The sequence below is a fragment of the Stenella coeruleoalba genome (assembly GCF_951394435.1).
Source record: "Stenella coeruleoalba genome assembly, chromosome: 16".
In the NCBI taxonomy this organism is placed as follows: Eukaryota; Metazoa; Chordata; class Mammalia; order Artiodactyla; family Delphinidae; genus Stenella; species Stenella coeruleoalba.
In genome coordinates, this window is record NC_137162.1 from 24,530,001 (window position 1) to 24,553,669 (window position 23,669).

General features: G+C 42.7%; 1 protein-coding gene across 5 annotated transcripts; it reads right to left on the minus strand.

Moving 5' to 3' along the window:
- Positions 1-1,302: 1,302 nt before the first annotated feature.
- GSTO2 (glutathione S-transferase omega 2) lies at positions 1,303-23,655 on the minus strand. 5 transcript variants are annotated; one of them, XM_079899395.1, is made up of 8 exons: positions 23,508-23,655; positions 20,721-20,806; positions 18,116-18,337; positions 17,739-17,847; positions 15,840-16,062; positions 14,792-14,893; positions 3,296-3,402; positions 1,303-1,845 (listed from the first exon to the last, which is right to left on the minus strand). In XM_079899395.1, the coding sequence occupies exons 3-8, from the start codon at positions 18,147-18,149 to the stop codon at positions 1,686-1,688; spliced, it is 735 nt and encodes a 244-aa protein (XP_079755521.1). In that variant the 5' UTR covers positions 18,150-18,337; positions 20,721-20,806; positions 23,508-23,655; the 3' UTR covers positions 1,303-1,685. The 5 variants fall into 5 exon arrangements, with proteins under 5 accessions (XP_079755521.1, XP_079755519.1, XP_079755522.1 ...); XM_079899393.1 differs by lacking the exon at positions 23,508-23,655 and adding an exon at positions 22,005-22,060; XM_079899396.1 differs by lacking the exon at positions 20,721-20,806.
- Between the last annotated feature and the right edge of the window lie 14 nt (positions 23,656-23,669).

Below are 23,669 nucleotides of genomic sequence, written 5' to 3' on the forward strand. Positions count from 1 at the left end.
AAAGATAAATATCATATGATACCACTTATATGTAGAATCTAAAAATATGGTACAAATGAACTTAATTACAAAACAGAAACAGACTCACAGACGTAGAAAACAAACTTATGGTTACCAAAGGGGAAAGTGGGGAGGAGGGATAAATTAGGAGTTTGGGATTAACAGACACTACTCTATATAAAAGAGATAAACAACAAGGACCTACCATACAGCACAGGGAACTGTATTCAATATCTTATAATAACTTATAAAGGAAAAGAATCTGAAAAAGGATATACATGTATATTTATAAAACAGAATCAATTTGTTCTACACTTGAAACTAACACAATACTGTACATCAACTATACTTCAAGAAAAAAAAAAAGCTCCTGAAACTACTAAACAACTATAGCAAGGTTGCAGGATACAAGGTTAATGTACAAAGCCAATTGTTTTCCTACATATTATCAAGGACTAATGGATTTTGATCTTAAAAGCGAAACATCATTTATTTTGGCACAAATCAAGGCAGGGGGCATGGAAAATTAAAAAAAACAAACCAAAAAAACCCACAAACAGACTCACAGACGTAGAAAACAAACTTATGGTTACCAAAGGGGAAAGGAGGAGTTTGGGATTAACAGATACACACTACTCTGTATAAAACTGATAAACAACAAGAAGCTACTGTATAGAACAGAGAAGTATATTTAAAATCTTGTAATAAGCTATAATGGAAAAGTATCTGAAAAAGAATATATACATGTAGAACTGAATCACTTTGCTGTACACCTGAAATGAACACAACACTGTAAACCAACTATACTTCAATTAAAAATAATTTTTTAAAAAAGAGAAGCATTCCCACTGCAAGACAAGCAGCTCCAAAAGCTCTACGTTTAAAATCTCAACCAAGATGACTGGAGAGATCAGGGGCTCCTTTGTCTTTGTCATCTTTATCACCCACACAGCCCAGGCTTGGTACACAACAGGCAACCAGAGGCATGCGTTGGGATGAATTGAAAGCGTCTGTGACGCAAATCCAACAGAGTGACCTTTACCTCTGACTGGGTTTGGGATGTGTGTCCTTTTTTAAGGCAGGATGTTGGCTATAGAACATTTTGTGAGCCATCCTGAGCCCTGACAGCACCGGTGATATTCTGACGTCGGTAGTCCAGGGTGATAATGGGTGTTTAATTTCCTGCTTTGGAATTCTTTCAGTCACAGGACCCTCGGTGCCTCCCAGGCCCACAGCCAAAGTTTGAGGGAGAATGAAACTCGCCCACACCCACAGGGACTGCAGCTTTCATTTGCCAAAGGGAGAGTATTTGGACTGCAAGCATTTTCTTCCCAGGAAGTTGTGGAGGGTGTGCCATCTGTAGTGACAAGCACCAGTGATGGAGCGGCCTTGAACCTCAACACCAACAACCTGGAGGTCAAACCGGGTCGATAACCGTGGAACTGGGAGGCACACAGGCTCTCAAAATGTCCCTGGACAATCTAGCACTGAGATTTCTAGAGAATCACTGGACGCTGTGGGCTAGAGGAGCCATACAAATGATTATCAGAAATGATTCTGTCTCCATGTTTATTGGGAACCTCAAAGAAAATGAACAGAGATTGACTGCCCCACCCAAACAAGTGCTGATGCAGAATCACGACATGTTTGGGAATTCTGGGTGGTGAATGGGTGGACTGCAAGGCTCAGCAACTTAGCCCATAGTCAAAGGCATCGGGGTTGTTCTGAAAATAGAGATTCAAGAAGCCGAGGAAGATGTTCTTATCTATGAGAAGAGCACATACTGTGGGGTCCTGCTTCATGGCTGCGATCCAGAGCCGGAGCGCGGGGGTGTGGTTCACACAGCTGCAGGACAGGAGAGAATCGTTAGCACGGCTAAAGGGCAAAAGGGGGCATGGATCACTTTTTAGACTTACAAGCTACAAGAAATGGATTTACTGGGGCAATAAAGTTATCTCAGTTACCTTACTATCAACTGAGCATAATCACTTACTGGAGGAAAATCTAATTCTTGGAATGGCTGTGTGTGCTTTAGAATTGCAAAAGTTGTTGCTTTTAACCCTGCGGTTAAAATGCTTGTGGACTGAGTGCTCTGGGGAAATAAGGTATCTGTGCTTCACTGTTTGCCAACAAAAAGACAACCCCCTGAAAGATACATCCTTCTGTCATTCTCAGGTTTTACTTTAGGAGGCTTGAAAAAAATAAAGACAAGTAGTTTCCAAAAGCACTTTTTTTGGAAAGCAATGAGTAAAACAATCATTAAACCTTGAAATAATGGAGCTGACTGGGTCCTTTCAAAGACCCATCAGGATGTTTAGGTCTAGGATCTGTAAAGTGACTTGCCCAGGCAATAAACTTGTTAGTGTAAAATCCAGGAGAAGAGGTGAGGGTTCCTAATATGTGGTTCAACACTCTGTTCCCAGAAGGGACAGGTTTTTGTAAAGTTTATGGTGTGACATAGTTTTAAATATCCAAGTTTGTTATATCTGAACTTCGCTAAGTGAGACGCACAGGAGATGCCTCCTGGGAAGACTCAAGTGTGTGCATTATGAAGGAGACGCGGTTCTACCTCTGCAGGACTGGATTCCCAAACACCAGAGTGGCCGGCACCCACCATGCAACCGGCTGGCCTGAGAGCAGAGCCAGCACAAGTTCAACCTCTCCTGTGAGCATCGTGGGAACAAAGCACATGTTCTGCCCAGGGCTCCTATGAAGCCTCCCTGAGTCTACCAGGTCATTTCTTCTACCTTAAACATCCCTACACTCCCATGGCGTATGGCTGGCCATTTTGTTTGTTTGTATAACATCAAGCATATATAACTTTAAAAATCATCTATTTTTTGAAGGGTCTGCCTATCTGGGGAACGATTCCTTGGGGAACAAAGGTGTGAGGAGTAAGGTGTGTGGGATCCGCTGGGTGACACAGCAGGACCAGGTGGAGGGCCACCGAGGAAGCTGCAGACAAGGTGCCAAAACCCTGTGACTGAGACCCTTCCCCTGCTTCTGTGTTCACCATCGGCCTGTGCTGGGTGGGTGTTGAGGACAGCAGGCTCTGTAGCATGGCAGGAGGCTTTCGGACACAGTCTTATCAGCAGAAATATGGGTAAAGTTTGGGTCCACAGTTAGTGGCATAAGAGCACAGATGCATTTTGAACAAGGAAACACACAGTTTAAAACCCGACTGTGTTTCACATTCACATGTGTCACATGTCCAGAGAAGGACAAATGGCACACAGACCATTTCAAGCACTAGGGCAACCCTAGGAATCCACAACCACACAGTTAAGTGTCTTACTCAGCTATTCCATACACATCCAGCCGCTCAAACCAAGGCCAAAAGAGGTAATCAATCATGGATATACAGTCACCACCGAAGAAGACTGTGTTCTGATAGCCAAGAATCTGAAAGTTTAAACAGAGCAGAAGCAAGTTAATTTACCTATATACTAATGTATTTATAGACACTAAGTACAAATAGCAAATTAATTCCCAAAGAAGGAGAACCAAGACTTTGATTCTCCTTCCATTTTGTTAGGTGAATGCGTCTTCCCTTTTTCTGAGTTTTCTTCCACCTCCTTTAGGGTTGTACTCCTGGCATGCTCAGTCCTGCCCTCCTTTCAACACTGGGGCATTCGTGCAGCTCATCTGACTGGAGGATTTTGAAGGACAGCCCAGCCCAGCCACTCCTTCTCAGCCTAGAACAGGTTCCTCCCTGTGCTAAGCTTTCCAGGGATGAGCTCAGCCCCTGGAGAGGGGGCCCTGCCCCTGACCATCACTGCCTGTTACTGGGAGGGAGAGGCCACATTAGGAACCCCACTTGTTGCAGTTGTGACCCCCATTCTCCAGGGTCCACTTTATCTGTAATAAAGGGGATACCACAGTCTCCACACATCTTCCTCTTCTGCCTTGTTTCTCGATCAATTCAAAACTAAGGCAGGGAAGAGCAGGGCTATCTAATGGGCTCGCTCAAATCCCAACACTCTCTTTCTATCATATTTTCTTTGTTTATTTGAGCTCTTTGAACTTCACATGGATTGGCCACCCAACACTATCAACTTTTTACATTAAAATAAAATTTTGCATTCCCAAATGGGACAAATCAACCTGGATAGATGAATCATCAAGAAAACAGATAAACTCTTGACAGAGAGATAGCCAAAGACAGTGGGGGGGAAAGGTACTTGAGAATTTAAAAAGCAACAGTGCTTAGCAGAGGTTTTGCTGGGCCAGGTCTTCCCACAGAGAAACGTATGACGCTAGTTACCTAGTTAAATCAAGCAAAAGACTCTCTTTGGCCCACGAAAAGCATAATCAACTAAATACTTCCCCGTAGGTGTAGATCTAGATTACTGTGTCCTTATTTCTCAGGTTTGATTCTTTGTACTCCAGGACAGCTTGTTGCCTCTATGATGTAGTCTAGGGCTGAAGTTAAGAATGAGTTCTGGGGACTTCCCTGGTAGTGCAGTGGTTAAGAATCTGCCTGCCAATGCAGGGGACACGGGTTCAAGCTCTGGTCCGGGAAGATCCCACATGCCGCAGAGCAACTAAGCCTGTGCTCCACAACTACTGAGCCTGCGCTCTAAAGCCCGTGAGCCACAACTACTGAGCCCACATGCCACAACTACTGAATCCCGCATGCCTAGAGCCGTGCTCCGCAACAAGAGAAGCCACCGCAATGAGAAGCCGCAACGAAGAGTAGCCCCGGCTCGCTGCAACTAGAGAAAGCCCATGCACAGCAACGAAGACCCAATGCAGCCAAAAATAAATAAATAAATAAATGTACAAAAAAAAAAAAAGAATGAGCTCTGGTACCAGCAGACCTGATCCTACCTTGGGCTCTACGTCTCATTCAACATGGAACCCAGGGCAACTTACCCACCTCCTCCTCCAAGCTTCATTTTTCTCATCTGTATAATAGTGGTAATGTTAGTGCCCTCCTCAGAGGTTATGGTGAGGAGTGACGGAATCATGCATGAATATACATGAGCTCTCGTGATCAGAAAGCACAGAGACCCCCCCAGAGGTTACATCTACAGAAAGCAAATCCTTCCCCAACAGAAAAGATCAATGGGATCCTCCACCTGCCATCCTTCTCAGAGGAGAAAGCAAATCTTGGTGCCCTAAAGTCTATGTCTTCATTACCTCCCAGTATGGCATAGAGGAGACCCCCCTGACTAGTGTCCTGAAAGTCTGAAAAAATGTTAGGTGGCATTACTTTGTTCGAAGAAACTCACAAGATGGTACTAAAGCGGAAGAATCTGGCCAATGAAAACTCGAAACAGAGGCTATTTTCAGTCATGTGTAAATAAGTCCTGATTTACAGGGGAAAGGAACAAATTATTCAGTTTTTATGGATTCCAGAAAGCCCCAAACCTTCTTTATGTTCAGGAACAGATAGTAATCACCCAAACTTTTATCACTGGCTTTGAAACATATACCTCCAGCTTCTTATTGGCCTTTCATGGCACAAACGAGAACTGAATCTAAACTGATGGACTCTGGAACTTCTATATAACTCTTCTGCTTTACAGAGCAGAGGTACTCTTGAGAAAGTCCTTGTTAAAACAGACCACATATGGACATTTACTAGAACCCATGATGAGTCCTTTGGTAAAGTGATGAGATATTTTGAAAATGAATAGCTGCTTAGTAATTGATGTTTATTTAGTATGTATTTTTCAAGCTTTTCATTTACTCAGAGTAGGAGTCTGCCTTTGAATATATATGATCTTACAGGTACAATCAATTTTTATATAAACACTCATAAAGCAATTTAAGCCTTATCAAGGTGCTTGGTACAATAAAAAGTCAAGATAAGCATAAGGATGAAATGAATGCGGCATCAATTATCTTCTGCCAGCCTCTCCCTCACCCCTGAAATACATTTACACGTTCCCTCGGACTTTCTTTAATCCAAGTGTGACATTAAAATTCCTTGGAGTTCTTGATACAGCTGTAGATTCTTGAGCCCTGCCTCAAACAAGCATTTCTCCACCAGATTTCATACAGAGCAAGTCTAAAAATCCCAACAGAGAAGCAGTCTTCCTATAAACCAGCACAAAGTGCTGGCTCCCCTACAGACACATTGCAGTAACCCAGGAGCACAACCTGGCCAGGCCTCCTTGGAGGTTTATTACCGTCTTCAGGATCTTAAGTAGGAGAGCTCCCTCCTCTGCAAACCTGAGACTTTCCGGACACGTGAAATGACTTGTCCGCTTAGAATCACAGAACTTCAGTACTGGAAGGGCCACTGGGATTCTTCTAGTGTGACTCCCCTTCCATTTTTCCATTTATTTATACTATGCTCATTACACAAAGGATTAGAGTTGCAGTGTACAAAAACGTGTACACTAAAATATTAAATATGAAAAATAATACCATGCTAAGATCAGGGAAAGTAAAAGCTAGAACAGAAGGTCAAAATAAGGAAGGAAAACGGTCTCAAGACATCAAGCCAAGGCTCCTGCAGAGTTCTTTAATAAATAAAGCTTTGGATTTGACTTGAGTTTCCTGGCAGTTCAAGTGGAGAGGAAAACATGCTGGTGAGCTGATTCTTGTCTCCTGCGTGGAAGCACAAGAGACTCTCGCTTACAGAGGAGGAAACTCCAACCCAGGGAAGTAAGAGGGCTCTCTGGTTAGTGCCAGAGCTGAGACAAAAACATCATTCTCCTAAGTCCCAGACTAGCGTCAACCCTGTGTCATTCAACTTCAGATATGTATGTATGATGACTCTAATCACAGAGGCTTCCCCAAGTCTCTTGTGAATTCTTTGCCTGTTCTTAAAATTTATGTAGCAGCAAAAAGCTTAGAATCAGCAAACTCTGAAAGCCTCTTTCCCTCTACATCCAAGGACTGGCTCAGCTCTGAGCATCCCTGTGAGAACTTCCCCCTCAGTTTTCCTCTTTCTCAGTCTCTCTGTCAGGGGCTCTGCCAGAGCAGCTAACTAACCAAGAAGTGTGACACAATCATGGCAAAGGAACTTTTCAAAATTCTCTCCTTCCTATTTCATTCCATGGATAAGAAGGTCTTCAGGCAACTTGACTCAAAAGAGTTCTTCTGTGCTCTCAGTTTAAACTAAGTCCCTGTTCACAGCCAATTATCTGCTCTGACAAATTTTCAGATACTCAGAATTAAAAATAAACCGACCGTCTTAATGTCCAATGTCTTATCGTTCTTAACTGTTCTGTCATCAGAAACAAAACAGGAAGCTGTGGTTACATCTCCACCCACTTAGCAGTGCTTATGTTAATATCCAATGTCATTTAAAAAAACTGTTTTGAGTTATTCCTGTCACCCACCTGCCACATATAATGATATTGGCCATTCTTAATGTTGAATAGCTTTTCTCATGATGGACTCCCTCACTCTCAGAACTATTGTCCTTGGTATCATCAAGCAAGGCAAGATGGCCTGCTTAGAGAAGACACTTTTCCACCAAGGCCCTAGACATCCCCACAAGGCCATGCATGGCCTGGGGAGGGAACTGAGCCTCTAGCTTCAAGCCCTCAGGCTTCCTTAAAGTGTTCACACATCTTCAATTCAGGTTAAGAATTGAGATATTTTAGGGAAAGCCATTTGATGCTCTGGAATAGTAGAAAACTCTAATTTTAAAACTTTTCTGTTCTCCACTTCACTGAAAAATGACTACAGATCCTTTCCTTGCTTTTAGATGTGACAAGGGGTTAGGCGTGAACATGCAAATCAAGAGGGAGGGACTGCTTGGTGAGACGTGAGTATCGCTACTTCCACCCCAAACTTGAAAAGCCTGGAAGGGCCACTCATCTACTGCGAAGGCCTCTTGGGCTCCCCCAGGTGGATGAAAGGAGGTTCCTGCTAGAGCGCACGTAGAAGGAAGAAGTGCGCGGCGCGGGGCTCTCCCTCGTGGCCATCGTGGTGAGGCTCACTGGCCGTGGCTTCCCCGCCAGGAGGTTCAACAAGGAGGAAAAGGAAATCTGCAAAATTTTTTTAAGGAGCAAGATTGTAAAGAGAAGCAAAACCCAGACTTCCTCAAACCAAGCATTCTAAAAAGCTTCAGTCTACAATCTTGGACTCTCAAGTGCAGCTTCAATAACTGCACTTTAGACCTTGACTTGGCCACTTGCCCTGCACGTGGTCATTTACACCACAGCCGACAAATCCCGGACCTCTAACCAGGACAGCTTGGTGGCTCTCAGCGGGTGCTGCTGTCCTGGTTGGAGGAGAAAGAAAGAGGTTTTTCTTGATGGAAATAGTTCTTAAGAAGCAGACCTGGGACGTCCCTGGTGGCACAGTGGTTAAGAATCTGCCTGCCAATGCAGGGGACACGGGTTCGAGCCCTGGTCCGGGAAGATACCACATGCCGCGGAGCAACTGAGCCCGTGCACCATAACTACTGAGCCCGCGTGCCACAACTACTGAAGCCCGCGTGCCTAGAGCCCGTGCTCTGCAACAAGAGAAGCCACCGCAGTGAGAAGCCCGCGCACCGCAATGAAGAGTAGCCCCTGCTCGCCGCAGCTAGAGAAAGCCCCCATGCAGCAACAAAGACCCAGTGCAGCCATAAATAAGTAAATTAATAAATAATAAATTTTAAAAATAAAATAGCAATTTATTAAAAAAAAAAATGAAGCAGACCCCCCTCCCCCAATAAAATACACAAAGCCACTTGCTGGTACATCAGCAATGCAGGCCCTTATCCAGAAGCAGAAGCAAAGTACTCAACTCCAGGGCAGAAATCTTTTAAGTTCATATAAGACAAGGGGGAGATTCTCAAGATTTCAAATTTCAGGTCCCTGCTACATTGACATACTATAGCTGAGGCTGAGCTAACGAAGATGAACTGATTCCCTTTAAAACAAACCAAGGGTATAGAACAAACTTAGAGTATAAATAAAGCCACTTCTCTAGAAAGAAGCCTGAGAAGTAGGGTCTGTGCAGAACACGCCGCTCCTACTGACCACCACTTACGACCTGGAGCTCCCTGTGAAGATTCGGAATGCAACCTGTCAACATTTGGTGGGATCAAAGGACCACCCTGAAAATTCTATCCTGGAATCCTTTTCACGGGCTTAATTCTTTTGTCAAAATATATTTGTAAGATAGTAGGGGGGAAAAGCTAGTTGGGTAAGTCTTGACAAGTCAAATATCTTTAAAGTGATGGGTGGTGGATGAAAATATAAATGAATATCAAATCTCTGAAGGAGGAGAGGATTTCCTATGTATAAAAGTATCAGAAGAAATCACAACAGGAAAGACTTATAGAACAATAATGTTATATTTATATATGTACAAAACAAAGACAAAAAGTTAAAACAAAACCAAAAAATGTGCCTTAGAAACGGGCCAATATCCTTTATATATAAGGAACTCTAAAAAAATAAATCAACAAGGAAAATCAGTAAGACCTTGACAGATGGGTAGTAGACCATTTTCATAAATAAAACACGAAGAGATGGAATACTTTGGGGGAAAATCTACCACCTCACTAGCAATCAAAGAAACATACATGAAATCAACGATGAGAAACTATTGTTTCTCAAAACAGGCAAATATCTTTTTAAGTGAAATCTCCCAACAGTGAAAAGGGGATGATACAAAGGGCATTTTCCATACACTGAGGGTGGGGGGTATACAGCACATGTCTTGGAGGAAGCAATTTAGCAACATCCAGCTCCAGCCTCTAAAGTGGTCATACCCTTTGATCTGGTAACTCCACTCCTGGAAGTGCAGCCTAAGGACATATTCTAAAATAGAGAAAAGGATTTTTATGCAAAGAAGCTGCTGTTCCTGGCAGCATCATTCACATCAGTAAGCAACTGAAACAAACTAAATAACTCTAATGAGTGTTGCTGGATAAATAACTATGGCTTATACATATGGTAAATTATGCAGAATGAAAAGTGATTTTTTTCCATCTTTAATAATTACACATCTAATAGAGAAATACATTCTCATTATTTAAAAAAATTCAAACACAGAAAGCAGCATAAAAGGTAAAGACTCTCCCTTCCGATCCCTGCTCTTAACCAGTGCTAATCCCCTTCCCAGTAGCGGTCACCAGTAGGAGTCTGATGTGTGTCTCTCCAGACATTTTTCCAGGCGTTTATTTACATGTATATATATATGCATATATAGTTAAGTTTTGTTTTCTTCTACAAAATTGGATCATATCACTTGTATTACTGTGTAATTCATTTAATATTTCTAGGCAATCTTTTCATCTCAGTACACATGGATCTACCTCATTCCTTTTTTATATAAATTTTTAAAATTTTATTTATTTTATTTTTGGCTGCGTTAGGTTTTTGTTGCTGTGCGCGGGCTTCTCATTGCGGTGGCTTCTCTTGTTGCAGAGCACGGGCTCTAGGCGCGCAGGCTCAGTAGTTGTGGCGCACAGGCTTAGTTGCTCCGCGGCTTGTGGTATCTTCCCAGACCAGGGCTGGAACCCGTGGCCCCTGCATTGGCAGGCGGACTCTTAACCACTGCGCCACAGGGAAGCCTTCATTTAACCATTCCCTATCTAATGTACATTAAGGTTTATAATTTTTCACCATAACAAATAAGGCTGCTCTAATAAACACCCTTATACCCATAAATAAGCATTTATAGAGTTTATTAAAATATGGGAAAAATTCTTATGTCATAATGGTAACCAAGTTCTATATACAGTACAATTTCAACTACATAATAATATACATAAGAAAAGGAGAGAAAAAATAATAACAGTGGTTGTTTCTGGGTAGTGGGATTATGAATTTCTTTTCTTAGTTTCTATATTTTTCTGTATTTTCCAAACTTTCTCTAATGAACAAGTATTACTTTATAATCAAAGATGAGTAAAATTAATTTTTAAATAACAAGAAGAACTATTATTCTATTGTTTACATGGTGGGAGAAGGTATAGAGGAAGTTTATTAAAAGAAATACAGCAAATATTAGTTTACCTAGAAAGCAGCTGTCAGAATTGGACAATGAATTAAGTTACCAAACTAGCAGCACTAAAACTGCTCAAGTAGCCACGGTGACTAGAAGATAACCAGTTCCCTAATGTGGAGGAATGGTGATTACAACCAAAAAATGGCACGTAGGTGGACATGCTGAATTAGCTAACAAATCCAAGAGAACTGACAACATATGTCTGAGCCAAAATCTCATAAATGAATGTTCACAGCAACACTATTCATAAGAGCCAAAAAGTGGAAACAACCCAAGTATCCATCAACTGATGTGTGGATAAACAAGGTTGGTGTATCCATACAACGAAATACTACTAAGCCATGAAAAGGAGTAAAGGATGAAACTTGAAAACATTACACTAAGTAAAAGAAGCACATGGAAGGCTAACGTTAAATGATTCCATGTATATGAAATGTCCAAAACAAGTAAATCCGCAGAGAAAGAAAGTAAATTAGTAGTTGCCTATAACTGGGAGGGTTGGGAAGAGATGGGGAGTGACTGGAAGCTGGCTGAATCCTGTCCTTCACTGAACTTAGACTTGACTGGACTACTTCCATAATGAAAATATTTAGAATGAAGGCACTGCCACCCGAAAAAAGAACAGCTGAGAGGTTCTGCCAACATTCCAATCCACAAAGATAAAAGAAAGATGGGATCAGGTGCTATTTTGAAATGGAAGTCAGTAAGAAAGATTAAAAAACTAAAGCTTAAAAAAATTACGCTGCTGAGATTAATGATTCAGTAAAGACTAGCAAATAGGTTTGAAGACAGAACGTGTGGTTAGAGAAGGGCAGCCCAGCAGTTTTTAAAACTCAGGAAAATGTTCAGAACAGGAAAGCAAGAGGGGAGCCTGCTGGTTAGAAAGAAAAACAGCAGTAATGTATCTCAAAGAATTGTAAAAATGACATAGAAAAATATGGTTATATAACAAGCACAATAAGCCTTTAATTTCGATGAAACTTTTTTTTAAAGAAAAATTTAAAAGTCAAACAGGGCATTTATTTCAAAAGAAGAAAATGTCAGTGTAAGGCTGCAAAAGTTAAACTGAGCCGTTTGCTTGAGGATAACGTGGCAGAAAATTATACACTGGTCTCTTAAGTTGTTTATCACTCAGAAAGCCCAAGGATATTTAAAATATTTTCAACTCACAGAAATCCTGATTGTACAAAACCATGGGAAAAAATTGTACACGTCATCTCTATTAATAGAGAGGGGCCATCTCTATTAGAATTATTCGGACAAGTTTCAATTTCACTAGAATCTCCTAGAGTCAATACACTGGTATTGAGAGGAATTAATCAAATAATTCAAGCTCAGTGGGCATGTTTCAGATTCTGATACTGCCTTTGTTGTAGTTATAATTCCTGCTAACATTTTAGGGCCAAAAGCTACATTCAAATCTGGTAGAACAATGCTGAATACTCAGTGGTCCTTGAACCAGCCCTGGTTTAGGTAGCTTTCACTGATGCTATTTATTAGATCTGACAGGGTTGTTGGCAAGATTAAATGAGAGGATGTATTCAAAGCACCTGTAGCATCATGCCTGGCACAAAAATACAGGTTCACTTCCCCTGGAAGAACCCAGCTAAAGAACTGTGCCTCCGTCGTATTATTATACGTTTCTTTAGCAATCTGTAATTTTCAAAGTTCATCCATCATCCAAACACAGAGTAGGAGGAACACAGTTCAAAATGTGTTTTTAATTATCTCTGAGTTTAAAGGGTTTTGTTTCCCAGCTCCTTTCCCTGGCCCAGCAATTAACTGTAAAAAGGTAACCAGACATGATAAAATCAGTTCAGCTGATCTTTGAAATAAAGACCTTAAACATTCTCTATGGGCAAGAGCTTTCAAACTTCTTTTTGAAAGCAGAGGTCCCCCTCCCTCTCCAAATTCGAGCTTATTGGATGTCTTGTTAAATCCGGTGATAAGAGCAGGGCTGGTGTGGCTGAAGCAGGACCTGGAACCACCCACCAGACCTCCCCTACTCAGTGGTCCCTCTGTAGAACCCAGAAACTCTCTGTTTTAAAACACTTCCTCATCCTATAAATGTGGAAACCAAGGCACAGAGAGGTCCAGAACCTTACCAAAGGTTCTGTAATCTAGTAAAGCCAAGTCTAGGATCCAAGAGTCTACCTCATCCTAGTTGCCTCCTTGGAGTCAAGACCACAGTCTGTGTTCTCAGGACCAAAGGCTGACATTTCTTTTCTTTTTTTTTTGTGCGGTACGCGGGCCTCTCACTGTTGTGGCCTCTCCCGCTGCGGAGCACAGGCTCCGGACACGCAGGCTCAGCGGCCATGGCTCACGGGCCCAGCTGCTCCGCGGCATGTGGGATCTTCCCGGACCGGGGCATGAACCCGTGTCCCCTGCATCAGCAGGCGGACTCTCAACCACTGCGCCACCAGGGAAGCCCCAAGGTTGACATTTCTTACACATGACTATTCATCATCCAGAAATACTGCAACTGTATAAATCTAAGATAGGCAGCTGGCATTGTAAATAAACTGAACTGCTTCCACTTAACAAAGGTCAAATGGAAGCATATTAGTAATCAGCCTTCCCTTTAGGGGATAAAAATAGCATTCTCTGGCTGCCAAAAGAATTACAACCCACCCATAGGGGTAATTTATCAGTTTCTGGAACAAAGATAAAGGAAGTCAAAGAACCGCCTTCCAGGTTATTCTAGATGTACAGGGTAAGTAGCCCTATTACTGCTGGATTTTTTTTTTTTTGGCCTCGCCACAGGGCTGGTGGGATCTTAGTTCCTCAACCAGGGATTGAACCCAGGCCCTCAGCAGTGAGAGTGCAGAGTCCTAACCACTGGACCACTGGACCACCAGGGAATTCCCCATTACTGCCAGATTAATGGAGGATCTGATAACAGTCATTGCTCCTTGCTATTGTGGCCTCTCGCGTTGCGGAGCACAGGCTCCGGACGCGCAGGCCCAGCAGCCATGGCCCACAGGCCCACGGGCCCAACCGCTCTGCGGCATGTGGGATCTTCCCAGATCGGGGCACGAACCCGTGTCCCCTGCATCGGCAGGCGGACTCTCAATCACTGCGCCACCAGGGAAGCCCTCCCCTTCTTTCTTGATTATAGAACTCTGATTTTATGCAAGGTGTTCCCAGCTAAAAGACTAAATTTCCCATCCTCCCCTGCAGATACCTATGACTCTACAACTAAGTTCTGGCCAATGAGATTTAAGTAGTCATGGGGTAGGACTTTCAGGAAAGCCTTTAAAGTAGTATGGCCTTTTGCCATTTTTTCCTTTCTGTGACCTGGGACTTGGATGTGATGGCTGCAGTTCTAGCAGCTATCTTGTTATTTTGAGTATACAAGCCTTGCACCAAAAATAACAGAACAGGAAGAGAGAAAAGGCCTCAGTCCCTGGTAACTTCATGAAGAAGGCATCAAAACAGCCCTGTACTACCTTACCTGTGTGTGTGTGTGTGTGTGTGTGTGTGTGTGTGAAAGAATAAATCCTAAAGGACAAATTTACAGTGGTTAGGTCCCTTTTACTAGCAGCCAAACACAATCTCTAACCCACATAGACCTTGGACTCAGTGGCAGAAGCTAGAGGATCCGTGCAGAGATACTTAAGGAATGTGGTGATTCTGGGAAAGGAAGAAATTCATCACATGCCCTCCCTCACTCCTTGCCAGATTTTCAAGAAAAGTTCCAGAGCAGGTTAGCAGAGGGCAAGTATCCACAAGTTAAAATCAGATGCCTAGTAACTGAACTTATCAAAGTCTGGTAGGAAAAGAATACATCTGTGAAAGTGGAGGGTGCCAGGGTGACCAGGGTGGGGACCTGCATCACTTCTTCCACTGCATCTGGCCAGGAGGGGGACCCGTTTTGTACCTCTTCCAGGTTGCAGAACTCCTGACGCAGGGCTAGCTTCAGATCAGCGCATTCTCTCCCACATCTCGATGCTATCAGACACTCCTTGGTCAAATGTGGGACCTGATCAGAGGACACAGGTTCTTAGTGGAGAAGTCTGAGGGCTCCTGCTCTGCCTAAAAATGCAGCCAGAGCTTTGTCACTCCAGCTGAACAGGCCAACACCCACATCCAGGCTCCCCAGCTCCCTCTGAGGGCCGCCTCTGTGGTTTCAGGAATCCACTTGTCACAGCACCCTGGTAAACAAGGTGTTTTAGAGGGGGCTCTCCAGTGTTCCTTACTTGGTCAGCTATTTCCATGCTGTACAATCTTGGGTAGGGCACTTACCCTCTCTAAGCCTCAATGTTCTCATCTGAGGAATGGAGCAATAATAATACCCACTTTAAAGGGCAGTGGTGAGGATTAAACGAGTTAACCTTTATAAGGTAGTTAGAACAGTGCTTGGCACATCCAAGTGCTCAACAGACATCAGCTATTAATATCATTGAGTTATTTTTGTTTCTTTTCAAAGAGAACTGTCGTAAAATTTCTCCATCATATTCTCTCCCACTATCAACAGGTGCCCCCTTTTCTCTCTTCTACACATTTCCTGGATGGTTGGCACTCTTGTTCCCCATAAAGGCCAATCTCCTTCTGTGTATTACCTTTTTCACATCCCAATTTTTTTTTTTTTAACCTGGGATCTTGGAAATGGTTCCTTTAAAGTATCACCAGTTTTCAATTCTTTCAATATTCCTGTCTCAAGTTACACAGTCATAACTATGCCATAACCGTAACTCTTGAGACTGCTAGTTCAAATGGAAAAGTACCTATCGGCTAAGCCTTTAACCTTTAATATCAGAGGTCACAGCTTTACTATAATTCCACACCAGTTATCCTCCTAAGGCACACATGTGTATTAAAACATATCAATTTCACCAACGATTTGACTTTTAAAATGGATTGGAGTTTGGGAAAGACATACAAAGTAAAACAGAGTGTAAGTGGCTTTAAAAAAAAATTGGATATACCTTATAGAATAGGTCCAATAACATCTTTTGGCGAGCTCGCTCATAAGAGTCACATGGATACAGCTTCCTTCCAGGATAAGCGTCATCCAGGTACTCACAAGCAATGACAGATTCATAGATCAGTTGACATTTGCTGTTCTCCAGGACAGGAATTTTGCCAAAAGGGTGCTTTGTAAAGTACCATTCAGGCTTGTTTCTCAGGTTAATGTTGATAACTTCATGTCTTGCAAAGCAAAGGGAAAACAGGACAGAACAAAAATGAAAGGCTTAGGCAGGCAGACACTCATCTTGAAAGCAGAAGCAATCAATCTATAAAATTAAAATTTGCAATGAGTTTTTTTTTAATTTAGGTTTGTACAAAGAAAAATACATAACAACATCGTCTTCATTCCTGCAGTAAGATGTGCTGGATGTTTTCGATGCCTTATCCCATTAGCTCCTCATGATTCCCCAGCGAATCGGGGAATCATGATGAGCAGCAACGGAGGGGAGGCAAAGAAAACATTTAACACAGCCCCTATGAGAAATAAGCCTCCCTGTGGTTGAATCTCCTGCCCAATATCACCCACTAAGAAGTGGTACAGCCGAGATGGGAGGCCAGGCAGTCTGACTCAGAGCTCACAAGCTTAACCATGGCGCCACAGATTTCAGTACATTTTAAAGTTTGAAAGTACAAATCTGGTATCTGGAGACATTTTTCGTTTGCCACAACTGGAGGGAGGGGATTCTACTGCCATCTAACGGATAGAGGCCAGGGATGCCGTTAGACATCCAGCAGTGCACAGGACAGCTCCTCCCTCACCAAACACACAGAGCAAAGAACTATCCAGCTCCGAATGTCAACAGTGCCGAGGGTGAGAAACCCTGCCCCCAAGAAGTATTTACATCAGTTCCTAAGCTGCCACTTCATCACTGGGGGTAAAACATCAATTGTTATTTTTCTTAAAAAAAAAGTAACCTTAAGGCCAAGTAGAATTGAGCAAGAAGGAAGAACCTGGAAATATAAGCCGTAGAAACTCCACAGAGCAGAATTACATAATTTTCTTTAAAACATCTCTGTATTAGTCTCTGCATCTCTTTAACATGAATCCGAAACTCCCGAACTACCGATTCTCCGAGGCCAGAGTCAAGAGGCTGGAGTAACACTTCTCAACACCTTGGCTTTGAGCTGGTCCATCCAGCCGTCCACATTCCAGCAAAGTTGCTCTGCCTTCCAAATCCAGATGTCCTTTGCAGGAGCTCGTCTTGCAAAATTCCTTCTGGACGGGTGTGTACCTATTTATCAGGTGTGTGGGAAACCTCAGGACACCTCTTTGATAGCAGTTCCTTCTATTTCACTGTTTGGAACTATTTGTTCATTCATTCAAAAAATAGTTTTAAGCACCTACTACGTGCCAGGCTCTCTTCTGGCCCATGAATAGGAGAGACAAGTCCCTACCTTCAAGAACTTACATTTGTGTGTGTGTCAGTGTGTGTTTCTATGTGTGTTGGGGGAGGGGCTGGGAGATGTAAAGGAAAGACGGATAAACAAATAAGAAAACATTGCAAGCGCAATGAAGAGAACAGAATTGACCTGAAGACGCCTGGGGTGGGGTGGGGTTTACACTGGACAGAGCAGTCAGAGAAGGCCCCGGTAGCCTCCGTGGTGCCTTTCTTCACAAGCTCTAGGGGAGGAACCAGCTCACTGAGCCATCATTCAGTTTACTCTGAGCTGCCCTAAAAGTCTCCTGCACAGGCCTGTCTCTGCATTTCAGGATGGCACTCTCAAGAACCTGTCCTTTGCTAACCGCTTATTGACTTTGCCTCAGAAGAAAGGCACAGAGAGCCTCTGAAATCTGACCAGGGCTCCCCAGATATCAGACGTTCCCACACGCCTACGGGGGCGCCCCTGCTTCTCACCTGATGCCTTTGGCCTGGAGGACCAGGCGCGTCCTGTGCGCGTAGGGGCAGAACCTCATGCTGTAGAGGCGGATCAGGCCCTCTGGGACAGGCCCTGGGGGGGCGCTCCCTGCGGGCGGAGGGGGATACAGGGAGGCGGATTAGCCCAGAGGGGAAAGGGGCTCACTCACCTCCCCAGGACCCCAAGAGGGCCACGGGTGCTCCGTCTCCCATGTCCCAGAGAAGACACCTTTTTTTTGCACGTGCCTTTTGTGCGGAGGAACCCTGTCCCTCCTCGCCACGCTGGTCTGGAGGCCAAGGCCGGCAGCCACCTCACCAGAGCCAACATCCAGCCACGGGGCGCCCCCAGTCCGTGGACAGCTGTCAAGAGGACTCACCTCTCCCCAAGGTCCTGGCTGCATCGTCAGTCATGCTCTCCTGGAGTCTGCGCAGCGACCAAGACTCACAGTTGTGGCCGTGTGGCTTGCTGCCGCCACTGCAGGCTCCAAGGACAGCAGCGCTCCGGCTCTCCCCTCTTGCCCCATATTCAGCTTTGGAGCAACAGGTCACTGGCGAGGTAGAGGGGGAGTGATCCAGGATGGCAGCTAGGATTATTCAACCTGCAGAGACATAGCCCCAGGTTCGGAGGCCGTAGCAGGAGTGGGGAAAGAACAAAAAGCAAAAAAAACAAACAACAGAAAAGAAACAAAAAACACCTGAAGACTACACCTTGCTTTGAACTCACAACGTCCTGTGCCGTTTCTTCTCTGCATCAAGAATCCGTGAAGAATGGGCATTTAAACTCCACTTATTTCAAAGGAGTTTAATAAAAAATTGACCAGGGTAACGCTAACGTTTTCTTTCCCATTCTAAACCCTCCCTCTTGTGTTATCTAAGACAATTGGCCATACCCTGTGTATAATGAGTACTTTATTTTAAAATAAGGCCAAACTTTTTCATGATCTAGCAGATAAGAAGAAAAACGTATTAGTGTTAAGATCTTGCACGACCCTAAAAGTGTCTCCTTAAATTTTGTGTCCTCATTGCCTCACCCTAGTTCTGGCCGTATTTATGAGATTTTACTCAAACTATGAAAAACTGGTGATGAACAGAAACAAGATACCTAGAGGCAAAGACAAATTTGTGAGCTCTTTCCAACTCCCAGTATAAATTTCAGAGAAGACCCTTTTTAATTACCAAGGACACATTGCGAACAGCCAGCAATACAGGGGCCACTTGGATAGCACGCCCATCTACATGAGATAAAGGAGGTAGCTATCTTTTGCTCTGACCTTAAGAAGCGGAGATCCTAAAATTTAGCAGGTGGAAATACAATTCTTTTAATTTTTACAGGATAGAGCTGAAATGGGAATTGCTTGTAAATGCATTTTATGGGGTTGACAGGTAAAGAAGGAAATAAAAGTATTATGTTTCACTCACAGTGACTAAATGATTTCCATGGGTTACCTTATTTGATTCCCACAACCACTCAGTCAGCTATTATTATTATTCCTATTTTACAAGTTAGAAAATAATCTCAGAAAAATAGGAAATGCCCTGGTGGTCCAGTGGTTAGGACTCAGTGCTTCCACTGCCAGGGGCCCAGGTTCTAACGCTGGTCAGGGAACTAGGATACCGCAAGCTGCGCAGCATGGCCAAAAAAAAAGAAAAAGAAAATTATTTGCCCAAAGTGACCATTTAGTAGGGTTGAAGAACTTTAAAAGTCCGAAGTCTGGCTCATTGACTTGGCCTCTAAAGCTGGCAACAGTGTGGAAAGGACATGAAGCCCAAAAAAGATATAGTACATAATAGCTGCTCAACAAATGTTAGCTGAATCTAAATATCTTTTATTAAAGTACCAGAACCTAATTATGTAGCTTATGAATGGGCACCTTTTGGTCTTTGGAATTCCAACCTATCCAGAAATTCTTGGCTAACTGTGTTTACATTTTTTTCTGCTGAATAAGAATCTGAAAATCTTCAGAATAGTCACTCGACTACATTCTTTGCTAAGTTACTCAGAGTGATTTTATGTAAGATATGGTAAGTTGTCACTTTCTAAGAACTGGGGAATGGCAAAATGTATGAATAAATGTCCTCTGGGAAGAAAATGCATATATGCCACCAAGAAGCCTGGCATTGGAAAAGACAAACTGGTTCTTGACTTGCCATGCTGGCAGTTCTGCATCTGGAAGACAGAGGAAGTAATAACTACTCTTCTGGAGCTAATTTTGATCAAAAAGTACAAACTGGAGGGTAAAATAGGAACAATCAACATAACCATGTCATGTGAGAGCTTCTGGTAGACAAGGAGCTGCCTCCTGATCAGACAAATATAACGCTCACATAGAGAAAGTATATTTCAAATAGTTGAGAGAAAATATAAACAGATTCTAAAAGGAAAGGCCGTATGAGGAATGTGAAATTCTCAAAAATCAAAATAAATTATACTAACATGGATTAGGTGCTTTATGTGTATTAACTCATTTAATCCTTAAAAGAGTCCTATAAGGGTTGTATTCCTGCCTCGGTAAACTGAGGCTAGCAAGGTTAGGTCACTTGTCCAAAGCCTCACATCTAGTAAGAGGTACAAAGGGTACTATGAAGCCTGGAAGTTTGACTCCAGGGGCAGCACTCTAACCAGGATCTTAATCTATACGAGAGATGGGAAAACTTTTTCTGTAAAGGCCAAGACGGTAAATGTTTTAGGCTTCTCAAGCCATCTTGTCTCAACTACTCAACTCTATCCTTGTAGGGTGAAAACAGCCGTAGATAATATATAAATAAATGGGTGTGGCTGTGTTCCAATAAAACATTACTTATGAACGTTGAATTTGAACTTCATATATATTTTAATAGGCTTTGTTTTTTAGAGAAGTTTTAGGTTCACAGCAAAATTTAGCCGAATATATAGAGGTTTCCCACTAACCTCCGACCCCCACACGAGCACAGCCTCCCCGACTACTGAGCATCCTGCATCAGGGTGGGAGGGACATTTCTTACCATTGAGGAGTTCCACGTAATTTTCACATGTCACAAATCATAATTCTTCACTTGATGCTTTTTTGCAACCATTCTTAGTTCTTGAACTGTGCAATAATGAGCAGTGGGCTAGACTCGGCCAACTGGCTTTAGTTTGCCCACCCCTGGTATACACTGACAATGACTGGATTAGCAATAGCTAAGCTAAGGATTCCATTGTAAAGTAAAAAGTTCCTGGCTCCACCTTTCTACCATGCCAGAAAAGAATGTACTTTCATGTTGTGTCTCCTCATTCCCACCTTTTCAAGAAAAGCAACTCCGAGAGTTGGAAAATACTGTTTATTAAAAGTATGGCTGACCCTTAACAACTAGGGGTTTCAGGATGCTGGTCCGCCACACAGAAGAAAATCCAAGTATAACTTTACAGTCAGCCCTCTGCATCCGTGGTTATGAACCTGCAGATTCAACCAACTGCAGATCATATAGTACTGCGGTACATATTTAGTGAAAAAAATCCACGCATAAGTGGACCCTTGCAGTTCAAACCCATGTTGTTCAAGGGTCAGCTGTATACCTGTATATGGGAAGTCACATTCTGAGATGATGCAAGTCTATTTGATGTAGTCAGGGGAGAATGGACAAAGGGATGGAAAGTTCTTCCTCTGAATGGAAGCAATATTATGTCAAAGTTCTCACTGGGCACTATATTCAAACCCTGGCTTTGGCACTTAGGCAAGCTATCTAACCTCTTTGACCATCAACTTCCTCACCTGTAAAATGAGAACACTAAGCGCCAACTTGAAGGGTTTTGATGTAGCGAATGAAATTGTTCAGGTGGCCGTCCTCAGTATAGTAAGAGTTTAGTGTACTTCAAAATTAATGATTAATACTAGTGAATAAGGACACATTTTTAATAGCATAGTGCATTCTTATTTTATATCCAAAAAGATAAAGTGCACTGCAATTCGGCTTTGCCAAGCACATTAGAATTAAAATTCAACTCAGAATGCTTATTTCATCAGTTACCAGTTTAATACCAATTGAATGGGTTGAATGCTGCAGGCTACCTTTCAGTAATGTGGTTTTTAATCTTACCACTGAACACTATGGTTTCCCTAGAAAGATTTTAATTATGACCTTTAAGCTTAACCCTATTGCTCTCTAAAACTCAGTAAGTACCTCTTTGAAATCCTCTTTGCAAATGTTCCTTGTATATCATGTTTACACCTCTATTATACTGAGTCACTCAAGAAATAAATGGTAATAAGGCTATATTAAACCTACTCCAAATTGGTTTCCAGCTACCTGAAATATGACGGCATCTGTTTTGAAAATGTGGAGAACTTCAGTCCTGGGTGATGATGACTTAAGCCTTCTAGGAAAAAAGTGCCACCACATTAATAATAATCTCTTCACTCTTATTTACCTGAGTCTCTGTTTTGAGGAGAGGAAGTGGGGTGTGCATTTTGCAATTAAAAAAAATTTTTTTTTTGTCATACCAATCTCTGATAGTGGCAGAACCTGGAGGACATTCCTCTTAGTATTTCAGAAGCCTAATTTACATGACAGATTGTGTTACTGAGAGTTCCACTATTATTCACCAAGTTCAAAGAGTTAGGCAAGTGAGGAAAAAGGCTCTTTTTCAAACGGGTCTAGATTTAGGACTTATTTCAAAGAAGTTAGGATCAGAGAGAATCCTGTATTCTAATGTCTTTGGGACATTAAATAAGATTACTAAAGTTGTCAGTGGGGGAACTTCATCTTCCCACTGGGGAAAGCAGGGTCAAAGGAGACTTTCTTTTTAAGTACGTGATTCTGCTTTCCTGTCCCTATTTTATAGCTTAAGGGATCAAAGAAAAGAAATTAACAACCTTATATAATAACACTTGAATAAGCAAAGGCAGATTTTCAAGATCCTAAAATAAGCCAAAATGAAACACTTGTAAAATCAAACAAATTTCGATTTGTTTGGGTTTCGAAAAGGAACATCAACACTTCCTGTCCTACCCCAGGAACAACAGTGGTGTGTCAAAAAAGTGGCTACAGTCCTCTCTCAGCTCAATCTCCAAAACTTAAAAGTTGATGAATAAAGAGTCTGAGGCAGGGGCATATTTAAACGCTTATTTTAAGAATGGTCTGAATGACTGTTAAAGAGTTCAGGCTGGGTTTAAATCACCTCTTCAACATTTACTGGTCGACCCTGGACAAATCACAGCAACTTTCTATGCCCTGATGTTCTCATCTGTTAATTCAGAGCTAATGGTACCAACACATTGTATGGTCTGGGTTGAAGTAATTCTGACTATGGATGAGAAGCATTTAATACGTAGCAACCGTTAGCTATTATTTTTATTATTTGAATGTTGCAGGGAAGACCCATAGTTCTGACAAGAAAGAACATTCCTGGGGACCAAATGCCCCTGTCTGTCAGTGCCCTATAATGTAGCTAAATTAGTGGTGCCCAATGCAGGGCTGACAATTAGTGATATGGGGTCGTCCTTACTTGTCTCCAGTCAAATCAGAAAACGAGAACAATTTAATGACTTTTTTTTCCCCTTTAAGTTAAAGGTATTCGCTTTAAAGACCTGTTCCTTACTCTCAGATTATAGCCCTTGCGCTTTTTTTTTTTTTTTTTTGATGGTAAATTCTCTGATGAAACTTTGGTGAAGTAGTTGAGCTTTCTTTTAAAACGGTTACGCAAAATTAAAAGTTGGCAATCCTATTCTGGGTTCCCAAATTCGTGAAAAATTCAAAATTGACCTCTAACCCCTCAGCCCTTCAAATGCTACGCAGGCAGCAGCAACCCACCCGGCGCAGGTGAAAAGAGAGACGAGTCCGATGCACCTCCAGGTGCGCGGCCGACGGAACCGGATGGGGAGAAAGTGAGCCGCAGGAAGAGGCGGGGCCCAGGCGGAAACCGCCCCCGAGAACGCGATCCTATCCGCCAATTGGCCGCAGCACCCGGAGCTT